The 27,863-nt window shown below is 32.7% G+C and overlaps 1 protein-coding gene across 3 annotated transcripts in view; it reads left to right on the forward strand.

Annotated features, from left to right (window-relative positions):
• Window positions 1-2,653: 2,653 nt before the first annotated feature.
• Window positions 2,654-27,863, forward strand: part of LOC129756771 (putative uncharacterized protein DDB_G0277255) — a 196,370-nt gene continuing 171,160 nt past the window's right edge. For all 3 annotated transcript variants that reach the window (XM_055753777.1, XM_055753778.1, XM_055753779.1), the window contains exon 1: window positions 2,654-2,765. In XM_055753777.1, the coding sequence (XP_055609752.1) occupies window positions 2,691-2,765 (75 nt within the window). In that variant the 5' untranslated portion in view covers window positions 2,654-2,690. The remainder of the gene's footprint in view (window positions 2,766-27,863) is intronic.

Here is a 27,863-nt window from a genome sequence, read left to right on the forward strand (position 1 = left end):
GCAAGTAGCTTGTGAAATACTAGTATTTGAGTCTTTCAAATACTGTGGCTAAATTCAAAGAAATCATCGACTTCTTTGAAATCACAAAATTTTGATTTCAAAAACCTACATCATTTTTCTTCCTTCTATGAAACAGAATCTGCTAAAAGATCTTGTGCCAATTTATATTTTTTTGGATAAAATTGTCCACTGTACAATTCTGTTCAATGCCTTAACTTTGTGTCTTATTAGGCAAAACAGTTATTAGCTGTTGAATAGGATATATCTTTTGGCATTGAAAAAGGTGGTGCAGCATTTTGGGCAGTGGAAAGGAGAGACATGATCTGTTCTCGACGGTAGAGCTTGGAACACTTTATTTTTAATTAATTAAATTTTTTTAATCATGGTTTTACAATTTTTAACAAGGATTGATTTCTAATCAACTATAAACTCTGAAATCGTTCGAAAAAAATTGAGTAAAATTTAAACTGATGAAGGATAAATATTTTACAGCAGAAATTAATGTTCAAGTATTTTTTTTTTCAATTGACAAACAACCAAATTAACAAGCTAGTTACTTAATGTATCGGCCTTATCGATAAAAAGTGAAGTCCTTTTTAGAACGAACATCTTAAGATTATATAATTTTAGAGAAGGATAGAATGTTATAAACTATAAGGAATGAAAGAAGGTGAAACTGAGCGGGTAGAATTTATTAGAAACATTATCATCGCATACCAATTTTTCGTTCGGCACGGGCCAACTTCTATGAAGTGATAGAATTCTACCCGCTCATATTCACCGTCTTCCATTTCTTCTTACTTTCTATCCGTCTATGAAATTTCATAATCTTGAGATATTCTTACTTAAAAGGACATAACTTTTCACAGATAAGACCGATAAATTAGGTAATAAAAAAAATTACGGTGATTAATCTGTTAATAAAATAATCTAACAAGATTAAGGAAAAATTCCTCATTTTTCTGATTGTAAGTCAATCAAACAAATTGATTAAAATCTTGCCAGGATAATTTCTTTCAAAAATTTTACTTGTTGCGTAAAAAAATGAAGAATTGAATTGTTTTTTTTTCTCGAAAAAATACAATCATCTAGAGAGTTGTCCAGTAGTTTAAAAATGTTATATGTGTGTGGTCTTACAGCCCCTCAAACTGACAAAATCGTTATATTGCTGTTTTTTTTTTAAATTTTGTGATTCCAAAAATTTATTATTCCAGACCTTAAGACGTCCCAGAAATTTAGGTTGTAGAACACAATTTGTCGAGAAAACTTCAAGCCGTTTGATTGATATTTTGAAGTCCATTTTCACTGTCAGGTTCAATACTAGGTCAGTTTTTGTCTCTGACGTTCAATTATCCACTATCTTACCAAATCTTCAAAATGTATGAGAAAATAAACAGCTTCATAACTTCCCCGGCTTTTAATTAAGTTTATTTATTCGCTAAAAATCCAGACTCCTAAACATCGGCTAGTCGCAAACCAAAACTAGAGAGAGATAGAAAGCGAGGGTGCCAAAGGTAATAACTTTTAATGGACGATAATCATGATGAGGTTTGGGTTCTTTCTTCCTTTCCTCTGCTTTTGTTAGCCTAGAAGCTTTCCGGCAACGACTAAGCGAGGGAGAATTTTCCCCTATTTTTTTCTGTGCAACATTTTTCCACGTCTTCTAGAGAAAAAAAAAGCAGCTGCGGAAAAGCTTTTCCCACGCTATTCGTCTTCTGCATGCTGATAGAGTTACAAATCTTCACCGTTGCTCCCCTGCGTACGTTTTAAATTCGACCTAAACCGTTTCAGAGGGGGGAATTGGCGACTTAAGATTGTTATGCGGCTGTAGGAAATATAATTCACTAGTAGGGGATATTTTCTGTGTGAAAATTGTTTCTTAAAAACGACCCTCATTAGATAGCACTAAGAATGAAAACCGCAATATTGGGTACTCAACACTTAACCTTGAATTTTCAACCAAATTTAAAATATGAATCAATAATTTACCAAATTTAAAAACCCTATGAAAGAAGTGTTTAAAAATATGAGCATTTTTGGATGTATTAATTAGTTTTTTTAACTCAAACTTTTAAAATTTCCTCTTGGGATAAATTAGGAAGCGTTCATCAGAAGTTTCCTGAGTAAATTACCAGAACAGCTCAGACAGCCGGCAGATCATGCTTCATGAAACGGAACCCAAAGTTACTGCCATTAGATAGTAAATGGAGTACAATTTACCTTGCTAATTGGTCTGAAATTTGCACTACATTTTAGCCTTAATTGAAGTTGACATATACACAACACAGACAAGCACACAACACACCCACACACATCCTTAATGTCGTGCTTTTAAGTCGAGGGAAAGTTTATCCGTTCCGTCGATTGGATTACCGGTTTTGTGGCGAACGTGAAGGAAAGATCTCAATGAAAGTTTCTCCACTCCTCCATAGTAAACGAGATACCTTCCCCGAGATACGTTTCAGAAGAAACTTCGTTTTTGCTCCTGCGCCAGTATGTGAATGAATAGTGTGGAAGGCGCCTCATTATTTACTTTGTTGATGGCTTCCATCCGCATGATGAGATGCTGTCTTCTGCAGCAGCAGGATCCAACCTCATAGTTTCTCATAGACTAACCATCGAACTAACCGACCAAACCAAACCAAACTAAAGACTTGTCTCCTGTCTTCTGTCGTTTTCTTTTTGCAGAGATGGACGACATGATGGTGCAGCAGCAGTGCAACAAAAACAGCGTCTACGTACTGAACTCCAGCTATCGATACAGGGTAAGTAGAAAGAATATCTATCAATATCTTTTCCAGGAAAATTTCAAAATTGTCTTACGATATGCAATACTGATATGTAAATAAGTGTTGGGGATCGAAATACTTGGGAAAATTAAACCGCGATCATAAAGTTTTGTTCTTGTAGAAATGGGACAGTTACGAATGCGCGAATCTCAAAAACCATTTGTTTGATCGAAATACTTCCTATGAAGGAAATGAAGGTAATCTTATGATAATTCATGAAAAAACTAAAAAAAAAAAAATTTATCGTTTTTTGTAAGAAAAAACACTACTTTATTCTTGGCATTTCCCATCGGCCGGGACACACTTTTTTTGGTCATGATATTGATCAGTTTTTCCAGCTTCTACTTCGTCTAATCTGTTTTTTAAATGGTTGCATCCCCCTCCTCCAATTTCTGCTACTTTTTGGTCCAATACTTCTCTTCTAGAAGAAACTGAGGATAATTTGGTGCATACAACTGTTTCGAAATTAACAAAACTTGATTATTTTTGACCAACTTAAAAGCGTCTTAAATGGAATTTCTCCTGGAAAAATCTGTCAAAAACGAAGTAAAACCATCATGAGATGGAACTTAAAGTATAATCGGTTAGTAGAGATCGTAGGTTGCGAAGGATACATACAAGATTACTCTTTTTAGGCTTTTAAAAACAGCGAAAACCAAAGCTTTGGCTTTGAAAATTGTTGTTTTTTTCAAAGGAACAGAATCTTGGCAAATCATTCTATTTTATACAAAACAATCAGCAAATACGTACTTTTGATGACCCTTTACCATAGTTTCCGATCATGTGCTTCACTACAATGCTTGATTTGTTTTTTGTGGACATTTCTGACAGTGTTTGCTTACTTTTTGCTTAGTTTTTTTTTAGAATAATCAACGGTTTTATCAGCTATCAATTTGATAATGAAGAATTTTGATGGAAACAGTGCAGAATATGTTTTTCTTTTTCTCTCACATCTTAAATATCTCAAAAACGCGTTAATTTTAAACTTTGAAGAAAAAAATATAGGTCGGATAGAACATTTTACAGCAACAAAATGCTGTCAAAATTTTGAATGTTGGATTACTAGTAAATGAGCTATCAGCAAAAGAAAGTGTCCCATTTCTAAAAGAATTAAGCTTTATTAGTTGCATTTGCTTTGAGAGGAATGTTTTGTAACCCTCATCCACCCCGAAATTTTTACCCGTTACAGTCCCTGGAGAGTCAATTTGACACTCCTGACTAAAAGCAAAATATTTCTCTTGTTTCTCAACCGATTTTTAAAAAATTTAAAGATTAAATTTTTGTAAAGTATCGTAGCGCTTATGTAATTGCACCACTAGAAGCGGTACAAAATTGTTTTTTTTGGTAAATAATAATTTATTGCGGAAATCTTGAGTTAATATACTCTAAATCCATTGCAAATTGAATTCAAGTGCAAGAAAATCTGAAAAAATAGCAAATTGACAAAAAGTTTGGAAAACAGCAACCTTTGAAAATTCTGTATTTCGTATTTTGACAATCTAAGAATGCAAAAATGTTTCAAATTACGTCGACTTTTCAATCCTTGTTTAAAAAATTATCTGGTGTGACTCATACAATTTTGACGAATCATTTGTTGAAAAGTATGGTTTCACACCACTTTTTTACTTTTAGTGGTCATGATCTTAAAAGAAATTTAAAAAAAATATATATCCTTACAAGAATCGTACAGCTTCTAACTTAAGCTTTTTTGGACACTAAGTGAATTTTTCTAACATTCCTGTAGATCAGGAATTTATTTTAGAAAAAAAGAATGAATAGTTTTTTTTCCGAAGCATGTTTTTAGGATTTATTTTCTTAGCCTTTGAATAACGAAAAACTGAAGTACTAGAGTTGAATAATGTCTGAAAACATATTTGAGGTACATTACGAGGTTTCCAAAACTATAAAATTGTGAATATCGGTTGAGAAACAAGAGAGATATAAAACGGTGTTAAGCGAGGAGTGTCAAATTGACCATCAAGGTCTAATTGGGGAGTTTTTTTTCCTGGGCTTTCAGGATGCATCCATAAAAAAAAGTTATGATACAAAGTTAAAGATTTAAAGATCTGGTTGAGAGTCCTCGAAGAGTTCTTTTTTTAATAGGATGCACCCAAATAAAGTCACAAGCCGCCAAACTTCTAATAGTGTCATATTAACACTCAAGAGAGGATTAGAATTAATCAAAGATTCCAAATCTCAGTGATTTTTTTGTCCAAAGAAAATCAATTTTATCATTTGATTTGTATGTTGAAAGAAGTTGGTTTTTATAATTTGAAAAAATTACTTATCTTTTTTGATACTAAGAGCAAGTTCACTCGTGTTGGGAAAGAGTAGTAGAAATTTTGACACTTTTTCAAGATCTGTGGCCTCCAAGAGTTTTCACAACACGTGTTCAATTCTCGCATGCTGTCATGCAGAAATTGCAATATTTCTATCACATACGGTTGGAATAGAAACAGTGCTGTAAAAAAATATAACGCCCAAAGATCTTGAAAACATTTTGGAATGGTAAAATTTTCAATATACGCTACAAGTGACAAAATTTCAACTACTTTTTCCCAACACGAGTGAACTTGCTCTATCAGTTGTTTTTTACCTCAACTTGCCTGTTTTGAAAACTGAAATTCATCAGGTAACTCGATAAGAAGTAAAAAAAAACAAAATTATATCAAGATGAAAGATTTTGAAACTAAATTTTTCCAATCGAAACGAGATATAATTTAGTACTCTTTTAGGGTGTAAAATTATATCAAATTATATCAAAAAGTCCAATATTTAATTTTATTACCCTTTTATCGAATTACAACAAGGTGTTAACTCATTCAAATAGGATATCGACTACCCAAAATGCACAAAACATAAATCTTACATACAAATTAGACCGCTGCAAAAAATGACTTTTTTCTCCCATATGTTTTTTCGATGCCTTTTGGGTCACCAAGTATTAGTGTAAAATTTTAGATGATTTTGCTGATTACTAAGTTAGCGCAACGCGTTTCAATTTTGTATGAAAATTTGTATGGAAGAAGAAATTTTTGCACATTAAATCATCCAGAAAATTCAAATAAGCTTGAAATGAAATCGGTCGACTATTCTTAAGCTTCATTTTTTGCTTGCATGACAAGCATCTATGTGTAGAGAATATAGGAACAAGGATAAATGAAAGTATTGAAAAACATGAGTTTGAATAACTTATAAACTTATATGTGATATGTGATTCACAGTGAAGACGTATGTTGTCTGTGAAATCAGGAGCTAATCCAGATCAGTATAGAGCTTTCTAATATTGAACCAGTATCCTCACTAACACTATTTCGGTAAACGAAATCGCTAACATGCGACGTGAGAGATACGAGAGCGTTTATATAATTGAGATCGAAGAAATGGAACTTAACGAAACGAACCTGTGACTGTGTGTGTACAATCGGAGCGGAAAAATATTCTCGCTTCTCGAACCAAATCGTTGATTGAGGTCAGTTGATAGAGTATTGCGTTGACGAAAAGTTCGAACGTAAGCGACTGAGGAAAGCATTTCCGAACGCGAGATCAGAAATTAATCCTCCGGACTCGACACTATGAATTTCATGAAAAAAGTTATAACCATTTCAAAATAAATAATCTGAATCCATTGAAAAGTATTCAAAAATGGCAGACTTTACTTGCTAGAGCTGTTAATAATTGCATGAAATGTTTATGCAAAGGCTTTATAAATCAATAAATTCTCTGGCAATGCAAAACAGTTTTTTGAGATTTTTTATTTCCATCCTACTGTTGCACAGCTTTCAAACAAGCGATCAAAAACCATATAATTAAATAAATGAATTTTGAAAACAAAAATTTTATATAACATTGAACATCTTTTTTGGGGAACTATGTAGATTGGTGCTTTGTTCACAAGAAATGTAATGCAAGAATTAAGGAACATTTTTAATCCAAAGTTATATTTTTTGGTACTTTCAGAACATCTCTGGCGATTTTCGACTGAAAAATTTTGTTTTCCCATACAAATTTCCATATAAAATTAAATTTCGTTGCGCTAATTCAGGACTGGATGGATCGCTTCCAAAATTTTTATTGCTATTTCTGGCAGCAAAACCAACCAAAAAAAGTTATCGGAGGTGTAAACATTTAAGAATTTAAAATTTCCATACAAAGCTTGCAGCAGTCAAATACAAACTACTTATCTTGCAATGATTGCTTGGTGCTCATTTACTTTTATGCAATGATGAGCTGCTACTAACCTTATACTTAAAATTTTAGCGAACGCGTCTCTAACCCTTAAGGTTGAGATTCGAATATCCTGGTTGTACCCGAAACTTTTCAAGAATTGTGCTAGCATGAAACCATACATGTAAACCAAGGGTTTTTTTTAACACAGTATGAAAACCGCCCACGGGAACCTATCAACATTTTTTACATGCGTTTAGATTATAATCACAACTGTCACTCCACGAAAACTGAGGCACGCCAAACTGCAATTTGAAAAATGTAAGGTACACCGGGGTAAGTGGGGACGCGGGGTAAGTGGGGACGGTGGCTATTAAAACAATACTGTGAACTATTTTTTCAAACTTTTAATGCAGAATGTTAAATTTACTTGTAATCTACCCAATAACTGTAAAATAGATACGGTTCCGACAATTGCGGATGTTTACGGTGACTTTTCGTAAATTTTCTATTTTTAACTACGATGTGGAGTTGATGTGCATCTTTTTCAATCGCAAACTTCTCGTTAACTAGCTGGCTCTTGACGAAAAACTCTACATTGAAACAATCCTTACATTCGGAACAACCAGTTAGGAAAAGAAACGACGGTTAAAAATTGCGAAAAAAAAGGGTTTATTTGAAAAAATCTAAAATTGCGTCTCCAAACCCTACCTGAGGTAAGTGGGGACGGTTTTATACATACTTGATGATTACACATTTTTTCAATTTTTTCTCCTTCATTCAATACAATTTAGCTTTAATTAGCATTCAGATCATGAAAAGTTTGGAAAGTACTTGTTTTTTTTCTAAAATAAGTATAAATTTTCGATAATATCGGATTACACACAATAATCATTGAAAGATGCCTTATTAATAGTACCATGAACTTTTTTCAAAATTTCGGCCGGTTCGAGCAATAAAGTAACGTATTTAACCAAAAAAATACAAATTTGTTGAAAATTTCCTGAGAAATCAAAGGGAAAATCTACCGTCCCCACTTACCCCATAAAGCGGGGTAAGTGAAGACACCAGCCGTCCATAACAATTTACGTGGTAACTTTTTTCGCTTTGCGTCTATCAAGCTCATATCTTCAGCATTTGTGAATAACATGTTCTGCATCACATTGAACGCAATTTTATCAAAATTAACCCACTGCTGTTTTTTTTAATGATTTTTTAAAGTTGAACTATACGAAAAACCGTCCCCACTTACCCCGGTGCACCTTATAACTTTTACCTATTTTTGCGATTATAATAAACTTGTTAAGCGCCGATGTGGTCTAGCGGATAGGCTGGCGTGAGTCTGGTATTGGTATGCCAGGCGTACTGGGTTCGATTCCCGGTATCGGCAAGAAAAACTTTTGGGTTCGATTCCCATAAGTTGGCGACGGGTAAGATGTGTTTCATTCTATAACTGACTATATAATAGGAATGTTCAATCAGTTGCCAGCTGGTCAGGTATATACACGGATGCCAAAATACCTGTAAGTAAACTAGCCCACCAGATTGATTCGTTCTTCCAAAATATTCCTACATCAACACAATACATTCACTCCATAACAATTCATACGAAGCCATGGGGTCCGGGTATGATGGCGAGCTGCATTGGAGATTTGTCGAACATAATAATCTAAAGAATGCATGTGAGCACATACTTTGACAGAAACTGCGGTGAATCCGTGCACCCATGGTGGATTACCAACAACAACACGAATAAGTTTTCCACTATACTACCTCTTTCAAGATTATTTCAGCGGAAATTGGAGGTATTGTATAGCAAAAAACGAAAATAAGTAAACATTAGACTGCCCCAAATGACCCGACTTTTGAAAAAGTTATACGCTGCAGGCGAAAATTGATCCTGGGCCTAGTACAAGATCTCATGCCAAATTTGGGCCAGATCGGACCACGGGAAGGGGTCGCTCAACGAGCCTGAAGTTTGTATGGGATTTTGAGACATTTTGTTCGAGAGGAACATGAAAAACCAGTTTTTTTGAAAGAAATCGGTCAATAAATTATTAAAAAAATAAAAAGTTTAACATTATTTTAATCATACTACTTTCAGTTATGAGAATCTGAAAAAAAGTAAAAACTAGAAAATTGGAATTAAAACCAAAAATAAACCAACCGTTTGGAAATTTTCAGCACACAATCCGGACAAAGCAGAATCCAATGATTATTTTAAAAAATTGACAAGAAAGTGTTATATTTTTTTTTCATCGAAACTCTCCAGCAGCGTTCAAATCATGTTTCAAACTCCCAAAAAACCATTTAGCTAAAGCTATCCTTAAACAAAACTTGAAATCTTACGGACTTTTTTTTTAAATTCCAACAACCTGATGGCCCAACCGTAGTTTGCATTACTTGTCCACTTTGCATTGAAAATCTGTATAAGATGTCCGAATTGATCCGGGGATTTTTGAATGCTTACCCTACAACCAATAATAAATCATTTTTTCTTGAAAATTCAATAAAGAACATATTCGAGGAAGTCTCTGTGAATCAAACTTTATGGTTTAAATATGATGAGTTGAAATGTAACGATAAAACGTAACGTAATGATAAAATAAAAAAAACGTAACGGCTTTTAACAAGTGCCTGGAATAACTTTTTCTTACCTTTGTCAAAATTTGAATAAATAACAGTTATTATCACTTTTTAAAAGAACATTTGCAGTACACAAAATGTGGAATAGAGATAAACATCTCCTATTTGTATTAAGAACACATTTCTTACTTTAAGTACAATGGTAAATTGCTTTTACTTTAAACATTTACGTTATTTGTGACAATCTTAAATGAATTTTTCAATCATTAAAGGAATTTGCGTTAGTTCAAACAATCAACACCCTTTTTTTCTTAAAATAAACTTAAAAAAAATATCAAAATTGGAAAAACTACAGTAGTTCCTAAAATAAGATCAATGAGCCGTACTGAAATTCGAATATATGTAAGCTTTTCCAACTGATTGACTAGAAGTATGATGGTATTGATTTGAAGGGACTTTTACTTTGAAATTATCCTTTACTGAAGTAAACATCCTCAATTCAGCATATCATTTTCCAATTGACCATTATCAAATCATTTTAATTCACGGTTATATTCGGAAATTATTTGAATGGTTCTCTTAACATGAATATTTTTATGTTTTTAATTTCATTTTCCTTCCAGGGTTTACAATAGAAATTAAATTCAATGAGTTGTTCAATTCATGTATTGTTTTATTGTGTTTAGTGGTTTCTCTGAAAACTAGAGATTGTTTAAAGTACTGAACTGAAATAAACGTATGAAAAATGAATAATAAATGTTACAATTGATGCGTTTTCTCTGATAGTAATTTTGATTCTTAAATAAATATTTGAATTTCATTTGTTATTTGTCTTTTTTTAATTTTAATTTGAAATTGAAAAGAGATACTGAAATATGATTCTGAATAAATAAAGAGGTCAAAAGGTGGTTCTGCAGAAAGCTTCTTTGTAGGTAGTTTACCTTAACACGTTCGTCGCCACGCTCATTTTAGTAGTTTTACCAGCCAGGCCCAAAGAAATTCTGGGAGCGAGAAAGAAAAGAGGGAGAGTTCCCAGATTTGCAACGTGTGGCTAAACTGAGCGGCTTACTTGGGTAAGAGAGCGTCACCTGCTTTTTGATGTGACGGGGCCCCCAGAAAATACAACCGTCTGCCGAATTTGGGTGACGTGGCGACGAACGTGTTAATATCGAAGGTATTTTGTTAACGCATCCGATTGATGCTTATCAAAAAACAATAATATTGTAAGTTATGCCCTTCATAACATACTGTCTTATATATCTCCCTAAATATAATTTATTCATGTTTCAGACAAGTAGACGTGAGTTCAGATGGAATATTAAGAAATTAGTGTGGATATATTCTTTTTTTCTGTTTTTAAAAACGAACACACACATATAGGATCTCAGTGAAACTTCATGTTTCTTTGAAGAGATCTAGATTCTATTGCGATTCACATTTAAATTTTTTCTCAGGAATGATAGGGTAGGTAATCAAAATATGTTTCTTGGAAATTGTTCACTATGGTTGTTATTTTAGTAAATTTATTTAATTTAAAAATTAAATTTGATGGTAAATTTTGTATTAAACTTGATTTACCTTAAGAGTTCGACTCTTATATCTGTATCTCCATGAAATTTTTATCTATTTTTATTTATTCTTTTCATCTCGGACTTGAAGTCTTTACTCATAATGTTACCACGCACATGTCATTTGAGGAAAAATTATTTTGCTTTTGACGAAGCACACGCCAAGCGATCAATGGTGAAACGAAAAACATGTTAATATCTATCTCTGATTTTTTTTTTCTAAAACCGAAAATTTATGTTAGTTATTGAGTTATTGAAAAAATGACGAATTGTGTTCTGCATTTGACAGTTGGAATCAAAGTTTTTCAGTCAGTTGTTTGAAGATATTAGAAACTTCTAAGCAGACATAATGGTTATTTTGAGCAAAATATTGAATTTATTCCCAGTTCTTTTGTATGTTTAAAATATGATGTATTCTATGGGATGGCATATTTCAAAAAAATCCGATTCATAATGCCTCAATCCGTTCCTGAATAAAATATTTACTTAGAAGTGTATTCCAAGTTTTCTTGCATGTTTTATAAAAACACGCAGTGTTTGATTTGAAAATCGCAATAAAATTAGGTGACAGTTCTCGATCAAGGTGTCAAAACAGGGCTCAGGCTAGATGGCACATATTCGAATCGGATTTACCAATTTTTCACTTTTATTATCAATCATGTGCGTTGTTTTAAGTTGAATAAAAATAAAATATTAACATCTTTGAAATACTGTAAATCCACAGAAGTATTCATATCATCTCCACAGGACTTGGTAGGCTGTGGCCGAACGTGACGGTTGAGTTTTTATCTGGCAGGAAATTTTCTAATCTTGAAATAGAGAGAATTGAATTAAATAAAAAATATTTTAACTTAAGAAGCAAGTGAACAAGTGGAAATCAAATGCCGAATTTTAAATGTTTTAAAATATAAAAAATTGTTGTTCTTCGGTCGACGTTAAGGAAGAGGAAGGACTAGCTCTACGCCATCCGGAAAGACAAGGAATCTTTCTCAATTACAGTATTTATTTTGCGATGGGATCTCCGATTTCAATTAAGATAAGTATTTTGTATCGTTATTGTATACTTTTATGTTTTTTTTTTTTAAATTTGATCCATGATATTCCTGGTATTGAGCAAATTTTCAGCATTTTTGTTTTAATATTTCTAAGATTTTGCCTGCTAGATGCTTTAATTCCGCCTATATTAGGGCGTTTGTATTATGAAGTAACAGCAACAAAGTATCAATTTTTTTTATCAAACGAAATCAAATTACATATTGACTATCTCACCATTTAATAAAAATTTATATGTTTACGCGATCTAGCAACAATTATTCTATATTTCCTACTGTATCTTGAGAAGTATTTTTTTTGTTTAAGTTTCGGTAGAAAACACACTATTATTTTAAAATTTAGATAGGAACAGAAAAGCTGTCCTCAGAGTTCAAATTCAGCTTAAAAACTTTAAAATGCGCTTTTTGTAAAATTTAGTTTAGTATTAATAATGTTTGTTGGGGTTTTTCAAGCGTTTCTCAGATAAGAGGTGAATTTACTAGCTAAGAGATTTCAAATTAATCTGTTTTATTTGACTTCAGAAAATGAACCCTGCTGTAAGTTTGACTAAAGATAAATTTCTAATGGTTCGGAGCTATTTCAGGTGTAGATACGTGATAGTTTTTATAATCTTAGACATTGGCTGAGTTTTTTTTTCGTAAATTGATATTTCAATCATGAATTGCACTATGATATCTGTTTTCGTGTTATTTCACTGATATTTGCCTTGTTTTAGGCTATTCCAGATGGATGCTTACTAGAAACTTATAGTTTTTACCATTATTAGTAGGAGTACTCAGGAGTTCAGCTATTGTTGTTGTAATAATAAAATAATTAACGAGATTTCAAACTATATTAAAACCCATAAACGTTCTTTAAAATTTCATTATTTTCTAAAAATTCTATCAAGCTGATTCATTTTTATGATTTCAGATTATCGGTATAGACTATCATTTAGAATATTTTGAAAATTTCATTGTTATTGTTTTTGCCAATTTTCAAAGCTTCAATGTTAAGATATGCTTTAAATCAAATATAAATTTTCTTCGATTATGTTAACTCAGATAAAAAAGTTATTCAGCCTTCGAAAATTTTAAAATATTTTCCAGTATCCAATATTAAAAATATATTATTATAATAAGGAATAAAAGGAACATAGAAGGGTAGGATTAAAAATATACATATAACCACACTAGTCAAAAGTGTCTCCTGATCAAATCCTTTTACCCCCATTCCCAATAAAAATTTATTTGCTAGGATGCAGAGGTGACCTCGGTCCTAAAGCATGAATTATGAATCTTTCAATCCCCTTTCTCTCATTTCCTTCTATCAATTGACTACTAGGACGTGGCCGGCGCCGTTATTGATGTTCAAAGAGAGAGCATCATTTTTGGACATTGTGAATGTACTGTCAATCCCAGACACCATTCTTTTGACCTCTGATCAAAACTGATGGCCTCGGTCAATCACGGAGTAGCAACCATTGGCGATGTGGAACCTGTTCTACTGAGCCACGCCTGCGATCATGGAATTCGAAGTGCTTAGAGTGAAAAAACATCATGACCCAAATAAAACAATCGTCCCTCGATAAACTAAAAACAAGAATAATCTTATACGAAGGAATACGGCAAAATAAATGAAAAAGCATTTCGGGTTCAATGATAATTGGTGGATGTGAGTAGTCAATCAAGCTAAGCTAAGCTAAGCTAGAAGTATTCATATCATCTCCACAATATCAGTAGGTATCGAGCGAAAGGGCCCAACTAAGGCTATGATCATTTAGTATCCGGGCACTTTATTTCGGTGATAGCTACGTTAATAGAGCTTGGATATGCAAAACTTTAGTAACGTTGTGTTGGTTATGAAAAGGACTATCTTGCCTATTTTTTATAGATTTTTAAGTTAAGGTGTGTTTGAGATATTTACGATGCAAAAAGACATGGTAAAAATAATTTTGCACAGATTTGCTCCTTTTACGCATTTTGCGACTCGCAAATTCTTGATTGTTTGACTTGAAAGCTCATGAACTGTTGATTTTTTCTGATTTTTTTTTCGGACCAAATGGTTAAGAAGTATAAGGAGCCACTCTAGGATCCACACGAAGTTCAAACCAACCATCAGAGTGCAACCCTTGATTTTAAATATGGTAAATAGTCTATGGTTATTGGGGATAACTGAAAGCAGACTCCTTAAATAATGCAAAAAATCAATTTCCGGCATGCAAAAAGTGTTGCCTGACTAGTAGACACCAAGTAAATAACTAATAATGATCAGTTCCAAAGATCGCAATCTGTACTTCCGGTTTTTAGGCAATTTGACATATGTGTTCTGATGGACAAAAAAAATTATGTTAAAACCGGATTTAAGAGTTCAAATTCTTCGAAATGCCAGGTTGAAAAGGTTCCAACCAGATTGCAATCGCTTTTTCCGATGAGTTTGTATAAAATATGCTGATTTTGCAAAGGTTTTGCTTCTGTGAAAAAAAAAAAAAACAAATCAATACATGACTGAAAAAAGTGTGCGAAGATAAAAAAAGAGATTTTATGAAAAAGTTAGAGTATTTCTTGAAATCATTGATATATTTTTTTTATATTTTTACATTAAATGTCATATAAATACCTTCATTTCCTCCATAGAAAGTTTTTCGATCAAATTAATAGTTTGTAAAATACACACGTTTATAACTGCCCGGATTCTAAATGATCATAGCCATACCTGAGAAAATCCAGCTAAAATCTGGATAAATATTTTTCATAAAAAGGCAAAAGAAAAGCTGAAATACTACACACGAAAAATGGTTTCCATCAAGGCACATCAGCGGTGTTTAAATATTATCTCACAATTCCAATAAATCCATACAATTTTATTTCGCTAAAACAAGTTGAAAATTTGGAATTTCTTAAAATTGTTAATATTCCAGTAAAAACCAGGCCTTTCTCCTCGATATCTGGAAAACCGGACAAGGCTGAGCATCTCCTAATTTTTTGTTTGAAAATCCATACAAACTCGGTTTAGACCGGGCAATTTGGAATGCTTATGAGGTATTTCAGTTCAGATACATTAAAATAAACCATTTCTATAAGATTTTCAATCGACTGGTAATTGGATGTAATATTTTTATTTACGGCACTTCAGTCTTTTATTTTTGAGACGATATTATTTTTAGTAAATATAATATCATCTCAAATATAAGAGACTGAAGTGCCGTAAATAAAAAATAATATAAACCATTTCTATTTAAATAAATAGGATAGGATTGAGGTGGTTCCCCAATATATTGTCCAGTATTGGTCCAATATTTTTTGTTGTTACGCGTCAAAGTTGTAAATATTATTCAAAATGGCTGATTCATTTAAATACAAGTTTAAAATTTAAACTGATAAATTTCCATGAAAGGTAAAACAGTTGATGCGTGTGCTTAAAATAGAAAATTTGATGAGGGTTACATTGTTTGATAACAGAGGCTATCTAAGAACTATTTTTTGTAAATAATAAACTTTTATTCTCATGTTAGCTACAGCTCAACATTTGTGTTTTGATTAAATAATTGATTAAAAAATACACACGTTTTGGGAATGAATAATTTAATATTTGTTTCTGTTGTTTTAAAACAACAATCATTCATTGCATTTAAATAAAAATTAAATCTTGATCTCTGTGCTGATGCTTCAAAAACAGTGAAGAGCAAAACAATCTTGAATTAGGCCTCAAAAATGCTAATTTTCCACTTGATCCAGATCCACTTCCAGCTGATGCAATTTTGAAATTTTCTTCTGGAAATTTCAAGTATTTCCAATAAAAATTGTTTGCGAGTTTTGTGAAGCAAACTAAATTTTTCCTATTTCACGAGAATAGCTGTATCTTTGTTTTGAGTCATAGTAGTCTTCAAATTTTGTAGAGTGTTTGTTGAATAGTTGAACAAAATTTTGTTAAAGTTTCATGGAAAAAAAAACAAGCCAGACAGAAATTGCAGCTGGTCAAAGTTGGAAGCAAGTTTGCTGCTTCACGTGATTTCATTCTTTTTTGAACGCAACACTGAAAGTCATTTTTTTGTATTGAACGTTATCTGACAGAAATATTATTGTCATAATAAAAAATTCGTGTGTAGCTTTATGCAAAAATGTATAACAGCATTTACTAATTGTTAAAATTTTTTTCACCATATGGAACAAAAGGTTAACAGTACTAATGATAAATAATTTAGAAAGTAATCAGCCATTTTTATCATTTTTAACATCACAATAAAGCTATGAAGCATTGAATTGACTAACACCATGTTATTTATGAAATCGAAGGGCACAAAATGATGCCGTGTTGATGGATGTTAGTGAGGATTTGAAAATATTTTTTCAGGCATATTTTCAATTCATTACATTATGTTTGCGGTGTCATTTTATCATGTTTTACAATTATATTAATTGAAAAATGTTTTTGTAAAATTTTCTAAATATTTTAAAAAATAAATATTGTATTAAAATTTCCCTATTGTAAAGGTGTAACGAAGCGCGTTTTACTGTTTACTGATGCTGTTTTATACACATTTTACCAAAATCTTGACTGGTATAGCAGTAGAAAAGATGCTCATCATATGATCAAAACATTGCATTTTATGTTATTAATTTTACCAGATCATATCTCAATAATGCAATCACTATTCCTCAACCATCTTGGTTGCTGAAAAAAAATTTAAAAAAACTCGCAAAACTCACTGAATTAAAAAAAAACAAAAATTGATGACATGATTATAAAAGCTTTGGTGACATCATAATGATTTTATGAAAGATAAAAAAAAAACTAAAGCTTAGTTCTTTTAGAAATGGGACACTTTCATTTGCTAATAGCTCGTTAACTAGTTATTGGATATTAAAAATTTGAACAGCATTTTGTTGCCTGTAAAAAGTACTATTCGACCTATTTTTTTCAAAATTTAAAATTTACGCGTTTTTGAGATATGTACGATGCTTGAGAAAAAGAAAAAAAAATTTTTGCACAGATTCCTTTAAAATTCGTCATTATCAAATTGATAGCTGAAAAAACCGTTGATTATTCAAAGAATTACTGAGTTTATGTGGTGGATAAGTATGCAAACACTGTCAATAATGTCCACAAAGTTCAAATCAAGCATTGGAGTGAAGCAGATGATCGGCAACAACGGTTAAGGATCATCAAGGAATGCAAGTCTCATACCAGCATTTTTAATTTTCAATAAACGAAAAGCTAAGGGTAGATCGCTGAAATGTCCAAAACAATTTTCTCCGATAAGCTGAAAGTGTTGCCTAGTGATGACTCATTGAAATCCAACCTCAAACAGCCATTTTTTGATAGTTCCAAAGCTCTTAAGCTGTAAAACCGGTACCGAAAAAAAAACGTTCAAAAATGTGATAAAAAATAACCAAATTTGTTCATTTCGAAACAACTGTATCCACTAAAATGCTTCCAGTTTCCAGTTTCCAGAGAAGTATTGGACCAAAAAGTATCAGAAATTGAAGAAGGAAGGTGAAGCCACCTAAAATATAGATTTTACAAAGTATAAGTTGGAGAAACTGATCAATACCATGACAGAAAAAAGTGTGCGCCGGCCAATGGGAGACACCAAGAATAAAGTAGAAATTTCTTTTACAAAAAACGGTAAATATTTTTTTTCAAATTTTTTCATGAAATATCATAACATTGCCTACTTTTCCTTCATAGAAAGTATTTCGTTCAAACGAATGGTTTTTGAGATACAGGCATTTGTAACTGTCCCATTTCTAAAAGAACTAAGCTTTAGTTATGATGACGTTTCTTAAACAATCAAAATCAGAACAAATCAGAATTAAATTGCCAGATTTAAGCTTCATTAGAGTGCCGGTGATGAATAGAATGCGCTTTAGCTTTTTATGAAGATTAATGCTATTACTCTATCGAAGTTGTGCTGACAATAATAGACCTACACAGCAAAAAAAAGTATTGCGATATTACATCAAATACCTGCACATAACTTGAGTCACAATTGGTAACTAATTTTACATTGCCTTGATGTACCCGGTGGTTTCTAGTCGAAGAATATGTTTCGTACCACCGATCCATATGGTCCAATTTCCTAAAAAATGAAAATAATGAAATTATTTTTGAAGTTGTGGGTTTGCTTATGTTTTTAATTAATTTTGGTAGTACTTACAAGCCAAACAAATACAGCTGAGGTCCGTAATCCGTTTCTTGATTATTGAAATGAAATGGAATTTGAACGTCAACAAAGAAATACATTGACTACTTGATGCGATAGCACATAAAAAGTTGTGATATTACACTTCACGACGTATTCGCTTTTCATTTAGATGTATTATTGCAACAGAAATCCGTAATACAACATCATCTCCAGAAAATACATCGTCCATATTTACATTATTTTTTGCTGTGTAATTTTATTACTAATGATAGGAGTAAAACTTTTCTTTAATGTTCAGTATAAAAATTCGGCAAGAGAAAACCTTCAATTATAGCTTTAGCTGCAGCTCTTATTGGACATCAAGAGCTACTGTACTTTCACTGAATTCGACGCTGCTCAATTATAAATGTCTGATGCCATTTAAATGATGAATTAATATCCAAAATCTGTGACCATATACTCAGTGGAACAAACTATATAATCACTTTTTTTGTCAACCCTAGAATTCTTAATGTTAACCAAAGAAAAACCATTCAAAACAACTAATCTCATGAATCTCCATGGATGTAAATCAATCCTTACAAAGAGTTATGCCACGCCTGCCAAATTCTGCTAGAAGCATTAAAAGTCGCTACTAATTTCCAACAAAACGCTCTTGTTTGTTTTCAAAAGTTTATTTCTGAGATTTATTTCAAAGATGTTTTCCCTCCATTTTTCCTTTCCCCAGCATTAATCGGTATCACATCCATCCTAGGAGATGTGCTTTACAATTGTTGTCAGAACTCATTTCTGCTGATGCTGTGTCTATCTTTCTGATGCGGAGGCATGACATTAGCAATCTGAATGTTATGCTTACATTTTATTTGCTCTGAACTGTCAACCCTCGGAACAATGCCACTCAGGTAAGCTGGCGAGAGAGTCGCAACAAAAAAAAAATGAATCCGTTCAAGTGCCTGAACAATGTCAGGAAAAAATCCATTCCCAAAAGTTGGGGATCCTAAAATGTGGAAATAGGAGCTGCAAAAAAAAAATCAAAGCTTCTTCTAGCAAGTTAAACAGAGAGTATTCCGCCCATTCCTTCCTTTGACTTATGTTCCATGCAAAGAAAGGTTAGCAGCTCGGTGTGTGTATTAGGGTGGCAGCGAAAAAGGGCCAAGAAGAATTTTAAAAACCAACAATAAACATTTTGTAGATAGGTCTTAAAAAATCTGACCTATGCTAAATATCAACTTAATCGGACTTGATTGAGGGGTGCTTCAAAGCGCTCAAAGTTTCGATTTTGTGATCCTCAAAAATCATCTAAGGGGAACCAAATTAAATCGGGATAATCGAAATTTTTGTGTTGATACCAATGACTGAAAAATGCCTAGAACGTCGAGATCTGGTGTTATCTCGAAAAACACTTTTTGGTCTAAAATTGACTATCTAGTCCCAGTGAGATGCTTTTGGTTAATTTTTTTTCTTCAAGATAACACCATACATACTAGACTGAGTCGATTTTAGGTCATTTTCGAATTTCTCAAACCCTGGGGTCTTAAAAGCTTCGTCTTGGTCCAAAACTCATCCATGATTTTTTGTAGAATTTTTAAGTAACGTTTACATGAGTAAATTTGAACTTTTAGGTTTGTATGGGAAATTGAATATTTTGTATTGAAAAAACAACATCGTTTTTGTTTCTTTTGTAGAGCCGAGCCATCTGACGGCTTTTGTGCCAATTTATAAAATATCAAGGGAAATTTTCCGCTGAACAACTTCGTCGAAGATCGTAACTTGTATCTTATTAGGCAAAAAAGTTATTAGCTGTTTAATAGGGGTATGTCTTTTCGCATTGATAAACCATTAATTCAATTGACATCACTGCTGGAGCCTCGCGAAATATAGCATGAAAAGTAGTCATGCAGTACCTCGATAGGAATTAATGGTTTATCAATGCGAAAGGACATACCCTTATTAACCTGCTAATAACTTTTTTGCCTAATAAGACACCAAGTTACGATCTTCGACAAAGTTGTTCAGCGGAAAATTTCCCTTAGGAATTTTATAAATTGGCAGAAAAGCCGTCAGCTGGCTCGGCTCCACAGAAGAAACAAAAATGATCTTGATTTTTCAGTACAAAATATTCAATTTTCCCATACAAACCTAAAAGTTCAAATTTACTCATGTAAACGTTACTTAAAAATTCTGCAAAAAATCATGGATGAGTTTTGAACCAAGACGAAGCTTTTAAGACCCCAGGGTTTAGGAAATTCAAAAATTACCCCAAATCGACTTAGTCTAATACATACACCATACATATTTGGCATCAATATTAAAATGACGATTTTCCCGATTTCCTTAGGTGATTTTTGAAGGTAAAAAAAATCGAGGCTTTGAGGATCAAGTTCTATTGAGCTGATATTTTGCGCAGGACCGTGTTTAAGGCCAATCTAAAATGTGTATGCTTGGTTTTCAAATTTCTATCATGAAATTTTTCCCATACATCCATTGCCACCCTAGTGTATGTATGCAAAAGCCATCAGGTGAAATTAAATTGAACTCCAACGAACACGAATCACTGTGACGGGTTCCGAAATGGCAGTGGAATCTCATTACGACGGGAAAAGGAGATTCTACTCAGTTTGGAATTGTTTTTTTTACTTTTTTTTACTTTTTTTCCTACGGCAAGAGATCAACTGCATGACAAACCGATGGCTTTTGGTTCAAATTTGAATAGCTCGTGTATCTTTCTGTATGTCAAATTCTTGTAAGTAGGGATAGATACACGTAGGTTCTTCTAACCTCATGATGCCACAGTAATGGTTGAAGTAAGCTGAGCTCCTCTTTCTTTGACACGTTTCGTTTTAATTCAGTATTATGTAAAATTTGTCGGAATCAGTGTCTCCTCTGTCAGACTTGAGTTGATTTGTTTCGGTGTAAACTGATTACATCGAAGATGAGTTGGAAAAAGGAGCCCAGGATTACACAAAATAGACTTTTTATCAACAAAAGACAATTTAACCCAAGATTTTTTCAGTCCATAAACTATTTCATATGTGAAGTTATTTTATCCCTAATCCACTCTTAAATTTCAGTATGAGTCTATTTGAAGTTTAGATGCTTGTAACTTTTTTAGACGGTTCCGTAGAAAAATATCTTTGGGGACCTCCAATGAATCCATAAATTATTGATTTATGCATCATTCCTTTTTAAAAGCTACTCCCGGAAAGCCCAAACAAAAAAACTTCCTAATGAGTTGTAGAGAATATACTCGACACTCCCCGCTTAGAATCGCAACAGCAGTTGGATGAAAAAATTATAAAGAATAAAATCATGTGAATTTGTTCCGATTTTTATCTAAACTCGTAGGTTAAACACCATAACAAAAGTCATCAAATTTTTAGAACATTATTTCTTTATTTAAAACATACATCTAACACATTTACATTTTTCGATACCGCAAAAACTTTATTTACCCAATATGACAGATTAGCCCAATGATGTCACATACAAACCTACTATATTGTCTTTACTATCCTATACCAACACTTGGTGCAAACATATTTTTCGGACAATCACCAATTTTTTTGAATTTTTTTTTCTTAATTCAGTTACCAGTCTGGGCTCGAATGCATCGAAAAGCAAATCAAAGATTTACTTTTCAAATCTCTTTTCCGTATGCTGGAATATGATTGTATTCCATCACGCGTTTTTTTTTTATTTCGGAATTTCATCCATCCAAACATTCATTTGAATAAATTAGCTAGTAGTACTTTGTTGTAGTATTTTTTAACCCTCAATATAAACAGCACCCTTATGCCATTTCCTTAAAAAAGTGTAGAAAAAGTGTTAAAGTATATTAAAAAAAAAACAAAAATTTCTGAAATTGGTGCTTTATGCGTTTTTTTAAACGTTTTTATTTAATTTTTCTATAAGTAGGGCAAAAATAGCATGTTTTTATAAATTTATAATCTACTGGCAGTTTCCTCGGAATCTTAAATGTTGCTCAATAACTTTTTTTTAAGTTAATCAACTTTTACCTCGTGGTTTTGCCAAATTAAAGGTCCTAGATTTTAAACTTGATAAAGAATTCAGAGTCTGGAGATTTACAAACGAATTTTGAAGTAGCAATTGTAAATTAAATAAAACAACTGGAATGGAATTTAAAATTTAAAAACTTAATCTGATATAAACCTTGTTCCATACTTTACAAAGGAGAAAGCTATGAAAAGCTATAATTAAAATTTGAATCGAGATATTGAGACTTAAACTTTAACTGTTAACTTTAAAATACGAAAAGTTATTAAAGTTTTTCTTAATCATGGCAGCGAAAATCGTCATGTCGAGTTAAAAAAACAGGAATATTAAAGCCGCCGTCTTTGGCGCAGAGGATAGCGTTAAATTCTTCTAAATCAACGATCACGAGATCAAATCCCGGTCACGGCAAATATATGTGTTTTATGTTTGTTTGTTTTCTTTAAATGCAAAAGCAAAAGTTGATTCGCCCAAAAACAGTTTAAGTTTAGATATTTTACCAAAAAAAATTACCTAGAAGGGTTAATGAACCAACGAAAATCTTTTTTTTTTGGTTTAAGATGTCAAATAACTTAAAATTCGTTTATCAACGAAGTCGGTTTGTATATCAAAACAAATTTTTTGCCAAAATTCGACATTTTTCAACACGACCTGTTAGTCGATTTGGTCTAGCGGATAGGCTGGCGCGAGTCTGGTTTTAGAATGCAAGGCGTACTGGGTTCGATACCCGGTATCGACAAGAAAACTTTTGGGCTCGAATCCCGTATGTGGAATTAATGTTTTAATTTAATGATATCTCCGTTAAGTCGGTAATAAATTTTTCCAAATTAAGATCCTCACCCTGAACTAGAAGTTGACTAGAAAACAAATTTCATGCAGCCTAGTTTACAAATTTTGAATCAATATTTCAAAACACTAGAAATAGAAAGCGAATTGAAATTAAGAAAAATACAAAAATTCAAAGCTTCAAATAAAACATTCAGCGCACAGAAATTGAATAAATAAAATATAACACTTGTTCTAAAACAAGTCAAAAGCCAATGAATACATTAATTTCTGTCCAGGTAAGAAATTAATTTGATCAAAAAAATGTAGAGAAACACCGAAATAATAACAAGGAATTCCCAGTATAGATGTAAATATTGAAAGCACAAATCATAAACTTACTTAGTTAGCATTGCCCATTGAAATTTAGGTTTACAGCTGCAACTTCGAATCAGTTTTCAAACTTTGTATAGGTTAATTTTAAAAATATGATCGCTTCAAGAAAGATGATTAAAAATAATAAGAATAACTAAAACGTTTTAAAAAATTTAAGCTTTGCATATTTTGTCGCCGTCCATTGGAATATTGGGTCCAGGCAAAGATAAAATATAGAAAAAAAATATTCTTTATCGAAAACTCCGAATTGAAAAACAATGACAAACCTATTGGAAATATTAAAAAAAATTAAAACTTTAACTTAAGAAATTTTGTAAAAATTTAAAAAAAGATTTTACAATATTCGGTAAATTTATTTGAAAATTTAAACGTGAACATTAAAATGATTTCCAACAATAACATCTTACCATTTCAAAACATTTTTTAAAGAATTTAATTTATTTCTCAAGGAAACAGTATTTTGGACCTTATATTTTAAAAACTTGTTAGATTTTGGCATCCTGCCAATCTTAGTCAGATTTATTTGTAACCTCTAGTTTTGGTGATATGATGTTTATGAGTTTCAAAATTAATTGAGATGAGTTTTGAGTGAAATCAATCATTGGTTACTTATGAACTTACAAATATACATTAAATAAAATAAATGATCCTGAATTTGTTTATTATACTTCATTCAATATAAGAATCATATTTTCATGAAGATTACAAATGTGATCTAAACAAGTAAAATTCTACAGTTTTTTTAAATTTGAAAACATATCATTACTAGTATTACTGACAATACAGAAGAAAGTTTGAGAAAAGAGTTTTATTCTATTGAACAAATTTGTTAATTCCAGCAAAACGATTTGATGTTCGCGTTTTTTGCGCAAATAAATAAAAAAAAACCTGGAGTCAACTAGAAAGATTAGTTTCAGCGCTTAAAGTATAGAACGAGCTCACCAATTTCGTTGATAGGTACAGGAATAACATCAAGTCTAAAAATATGGGAACGTTTGTTTCGTGCTTTACAATTTCACCACTGACCACACTGACATGACACTTAAAACAAAAATTCAACCATTTTCTGTCTAATTTTGTGTTGTCAGATTTTGCAGGTTTGCAATACCGACGGCAGGAGGCGAACCTGATAAATTTGACAAAAAATGGAAAAATGGTCCTATTTAGCCCGATTTTATCGTAGAAATTGCGTGTTTGATTTTTAAAGTTGGGTGGCATTTCCTAACTGGGATAGCATTTCTTCAAATCGATCGATGCGCACTCTGGAATCGACATTGCGTACTGTTGGAAAAATTATCCAGAAAACGAAATCGAGTGTCCAGTCAGTATGGTCAGTGATTTCACGTTGCGGGTACTCAGCATTCAGTTCTTCAAGAGGGCTTGATTTCTAGCCACTTTTGAACGATAAAAGCAAACCAGAAAAATCGATTCATACACATCCTCTAACTATTCTCTGCTATTATCATCACCAAACATTTTTTTTAAAGGGCGAACACGAAACATTCAACAGGGCATAAATTCTTTACCAAATCAACCAAATTTTGCACACTTTCTCATTGTTGACATTCCTTCAAACTCGAAGTTGTGTTTTTCGATACAATGGAAATGACGGTGAAAAAACACCTAAACACCTGGAATTTTCTGACCTGTTGCACCGGCAGTTGTGAAAAATTTTGAACATTCACCATTCAACCGTCTCAATTGTGTTGAAGCGGCTCCAGGAGCGGTTGACGTTGGACCACGACAAATAAGCTGGAAATAAACCGGGACCGGAGAACATAAAAACGGAGGGAATGGTGAAGCGGATGATTAAAGCAAATCCCAACGTTCAAGCCGCGATTTGGCTAAAAAGATCGGCCTGTCGCAGAGCTACACCTCGTACGTCTCGGTGGTCGAGTGGTTAGCGTGGTAAGACGGTAATCGCTGGTCCACTGTTTGCATGGGTTCGATTCCCATCTCGGTACTGGGTGTTAAATGTTAATGTTAAGTTGTCCATGTCATTTATTCAGTCTGTAAAGCCTTAATCGGCTAAGACGGTGTATGTCTTAATAAAAAAGATGCAAATAAGAGAGCTGGACTACATACATACAAGCTAGAGAACTTCTCAAACGCCATGAGCGGCAACAATCGGTGGCTTAAACTCGGGCACGGAAGCTCTACCAGAAGATACTGACAAAATATGGCTGCTGTGTGGTGGACGACGAAACGTATATAAAAGCCGATTTGAAGCAAATTTCGGAGTTGGAGTTTTTCACCGGCGAGAGCAAGTTTGATGTGGACGACAAATTATATAAGAAGAAAATGTTGAAGTTCGCCTCCAAATATCTCGTTTGGCAGGGTATCTGCTGTTGCGGACTGAGAAGTAAGCCTTTCGTGAAAGAGGGTACAATAAATGACGAGATCTGCTAATCTGAGTGCCTCAAGAAGCGCTTTTTACCGTTCTTGCAACAGTTTCGCTGTTTTGGCCAGATTTGGCATCATGCCTCTATTCTAAAAGTGTCCTGGCGTGGAGTGGTATGAGGCCAACCCTGTCCATTTTATTCCAAAGGGCATGAACCTGCCAAACTTTCCGGAGCTGCACCCGGTGAAACAGTACTGGGCGAAAATGAAGCGGGAGCTTCGGAAGAGCAAGAAGACAGTCAAAGACGAGAAGTAAATGTTAACACAGAGAACAGAGATCTGGCCCAGAACAAAACTGAGCCGAAATCGTGTTTAAGAATTTGAGTTCAACCACGTTAGTATTTCGTTCAAATATTACTCAGCATGTAGCCACTAGATGGTGCTGATTCCTAAGTGAACGAAAACTAAACGAACTGCTCCGTTACTCGATAGGGGTGCCAGTTGTTTTTTGAAAAACTGCTTTCAGTCTTATGCAACTAATTCCAACTTCCTAAGACGCAACCAATATCATCATTAAGTTAATTTTTGAGGGATTTATATTTTCGATTGGAATTGGAATTAGATTTGATACGAAATCGAAGAAGGTTTTTGGATATGTTTAAGACTGTTACAAAATCCAAAATGTCACATGATTAACTTTTCCAGAACGTTTCCAGGCCGAACAAACTTGGTCATTTTTACCAGAAATCTTTGCAAAATCCGTGCATTGGAATTCAAAATTTCAATTAAAAAACCAGGCTAATCAGTCTAAATCTCGGTATTTTTGTAAAATTTTAGGAGTTGCAAAATTTAAACACGAAAAAATATTTTTTTTCGAGAGACACCTCAGGGGCATTAATCTTATTTATAATTGAAAACAATAATTATATGTTCAATTTGATGAAACAATAATTATTATTTGATGCAAAAATCAAACATCGTTAGTTTTATTGGAGCTTTTGGTTTTGATTAAGCCAAAATAGTGGATATATCCGGATAAAAACCGAGCTTTTTTCCTCAAAATCCAGACCACCCCCAAACCTCGCTTTCCTAATTTTTTTTCTTTGAAAAACCGCGTAAGCTCGTAAAAAAAACCAGCCAATCTGGAATCTTTACACTAGATACCATTTCTTTAGAGGAATTCATAATCCCAAATTGGCATCCCAGATAATGTTTTGAATTTTCGTCGCCACGTGTCCAAAAATTGTTGTTTACATAAAAATTTGCGTTTCACACGCTTCAATTTTCCCACTTATTTTAATTGATTAACTAGTTTTACATTTTACTCACATAAAATGTGAGGTATCATTCATAGAAAATAGTTGGGTAGAGTTTGAATGGTTTGAATCCTGAAGCTCAAATAGGTGTTTTTATCAGTTCAAATAATACAATCAACCATCAAGAGTTATTTTTGAATACTGTTTAAAACTTACTCAGCCAGCAAGCATCATTTTTATTTCCCACGACTCAAAACATATTTTTAAGTGTCTGGTGTTCTGAGTTCAAATAGGTATTTTGGCGCTTGGAAATGCTAAAACTTATCCATTTCTAGTAAATTGATCAGTAGCAACTGATATACCAACATACTTATGAAACAATACTACACAATACTGATTTTATTTGTTATCGTCTAATCAATTAAAGTTTCCTAGATGTTGTAGTTTCAAAGGATTATAATTCTCCGAATTTCAGACAATATATTACAAAATTAAACGTTGCGTGGCATTTAAGCCTACACATTTTTTTTCAAGGATTTCTATTTTGCTTCAAAAGTTAAAATTTTCATCTAGAAAACGAGAGCCCATCGAAGAAAAAACCAAAGACGCCTCCAAATTAGTCATAACAAGATCTTGAACTACATATGTGCATCTCGGAAAAAGTATGGGAGAGTGGGGAATCATGGGCCACTTTTTTCCGTTGTTCCATAACTTCTTTATTATAAAAGATAAAATGAATATAAAAAATGGTATGGTTTTCTACATTTTCAAGGTATCTTAAGGTATTTTTCTTAAATTTAATAAA

Source organism: Uranotaenia lowii, chromosome 3 (genome assembly GCF_029784155.1).
Source record: "Uranotaenia lowii strain MFRU-FL chromosome 3, ASM2978415v1, whole genome shotgun sequence".
Taxonomy (NCBI): domain Eukaryota; kingdom Metazoa; phylum Arthropoda; class Insecta; order Diptera; family Culicidae; genus Uranotaenia; species Uranotaenia lowii.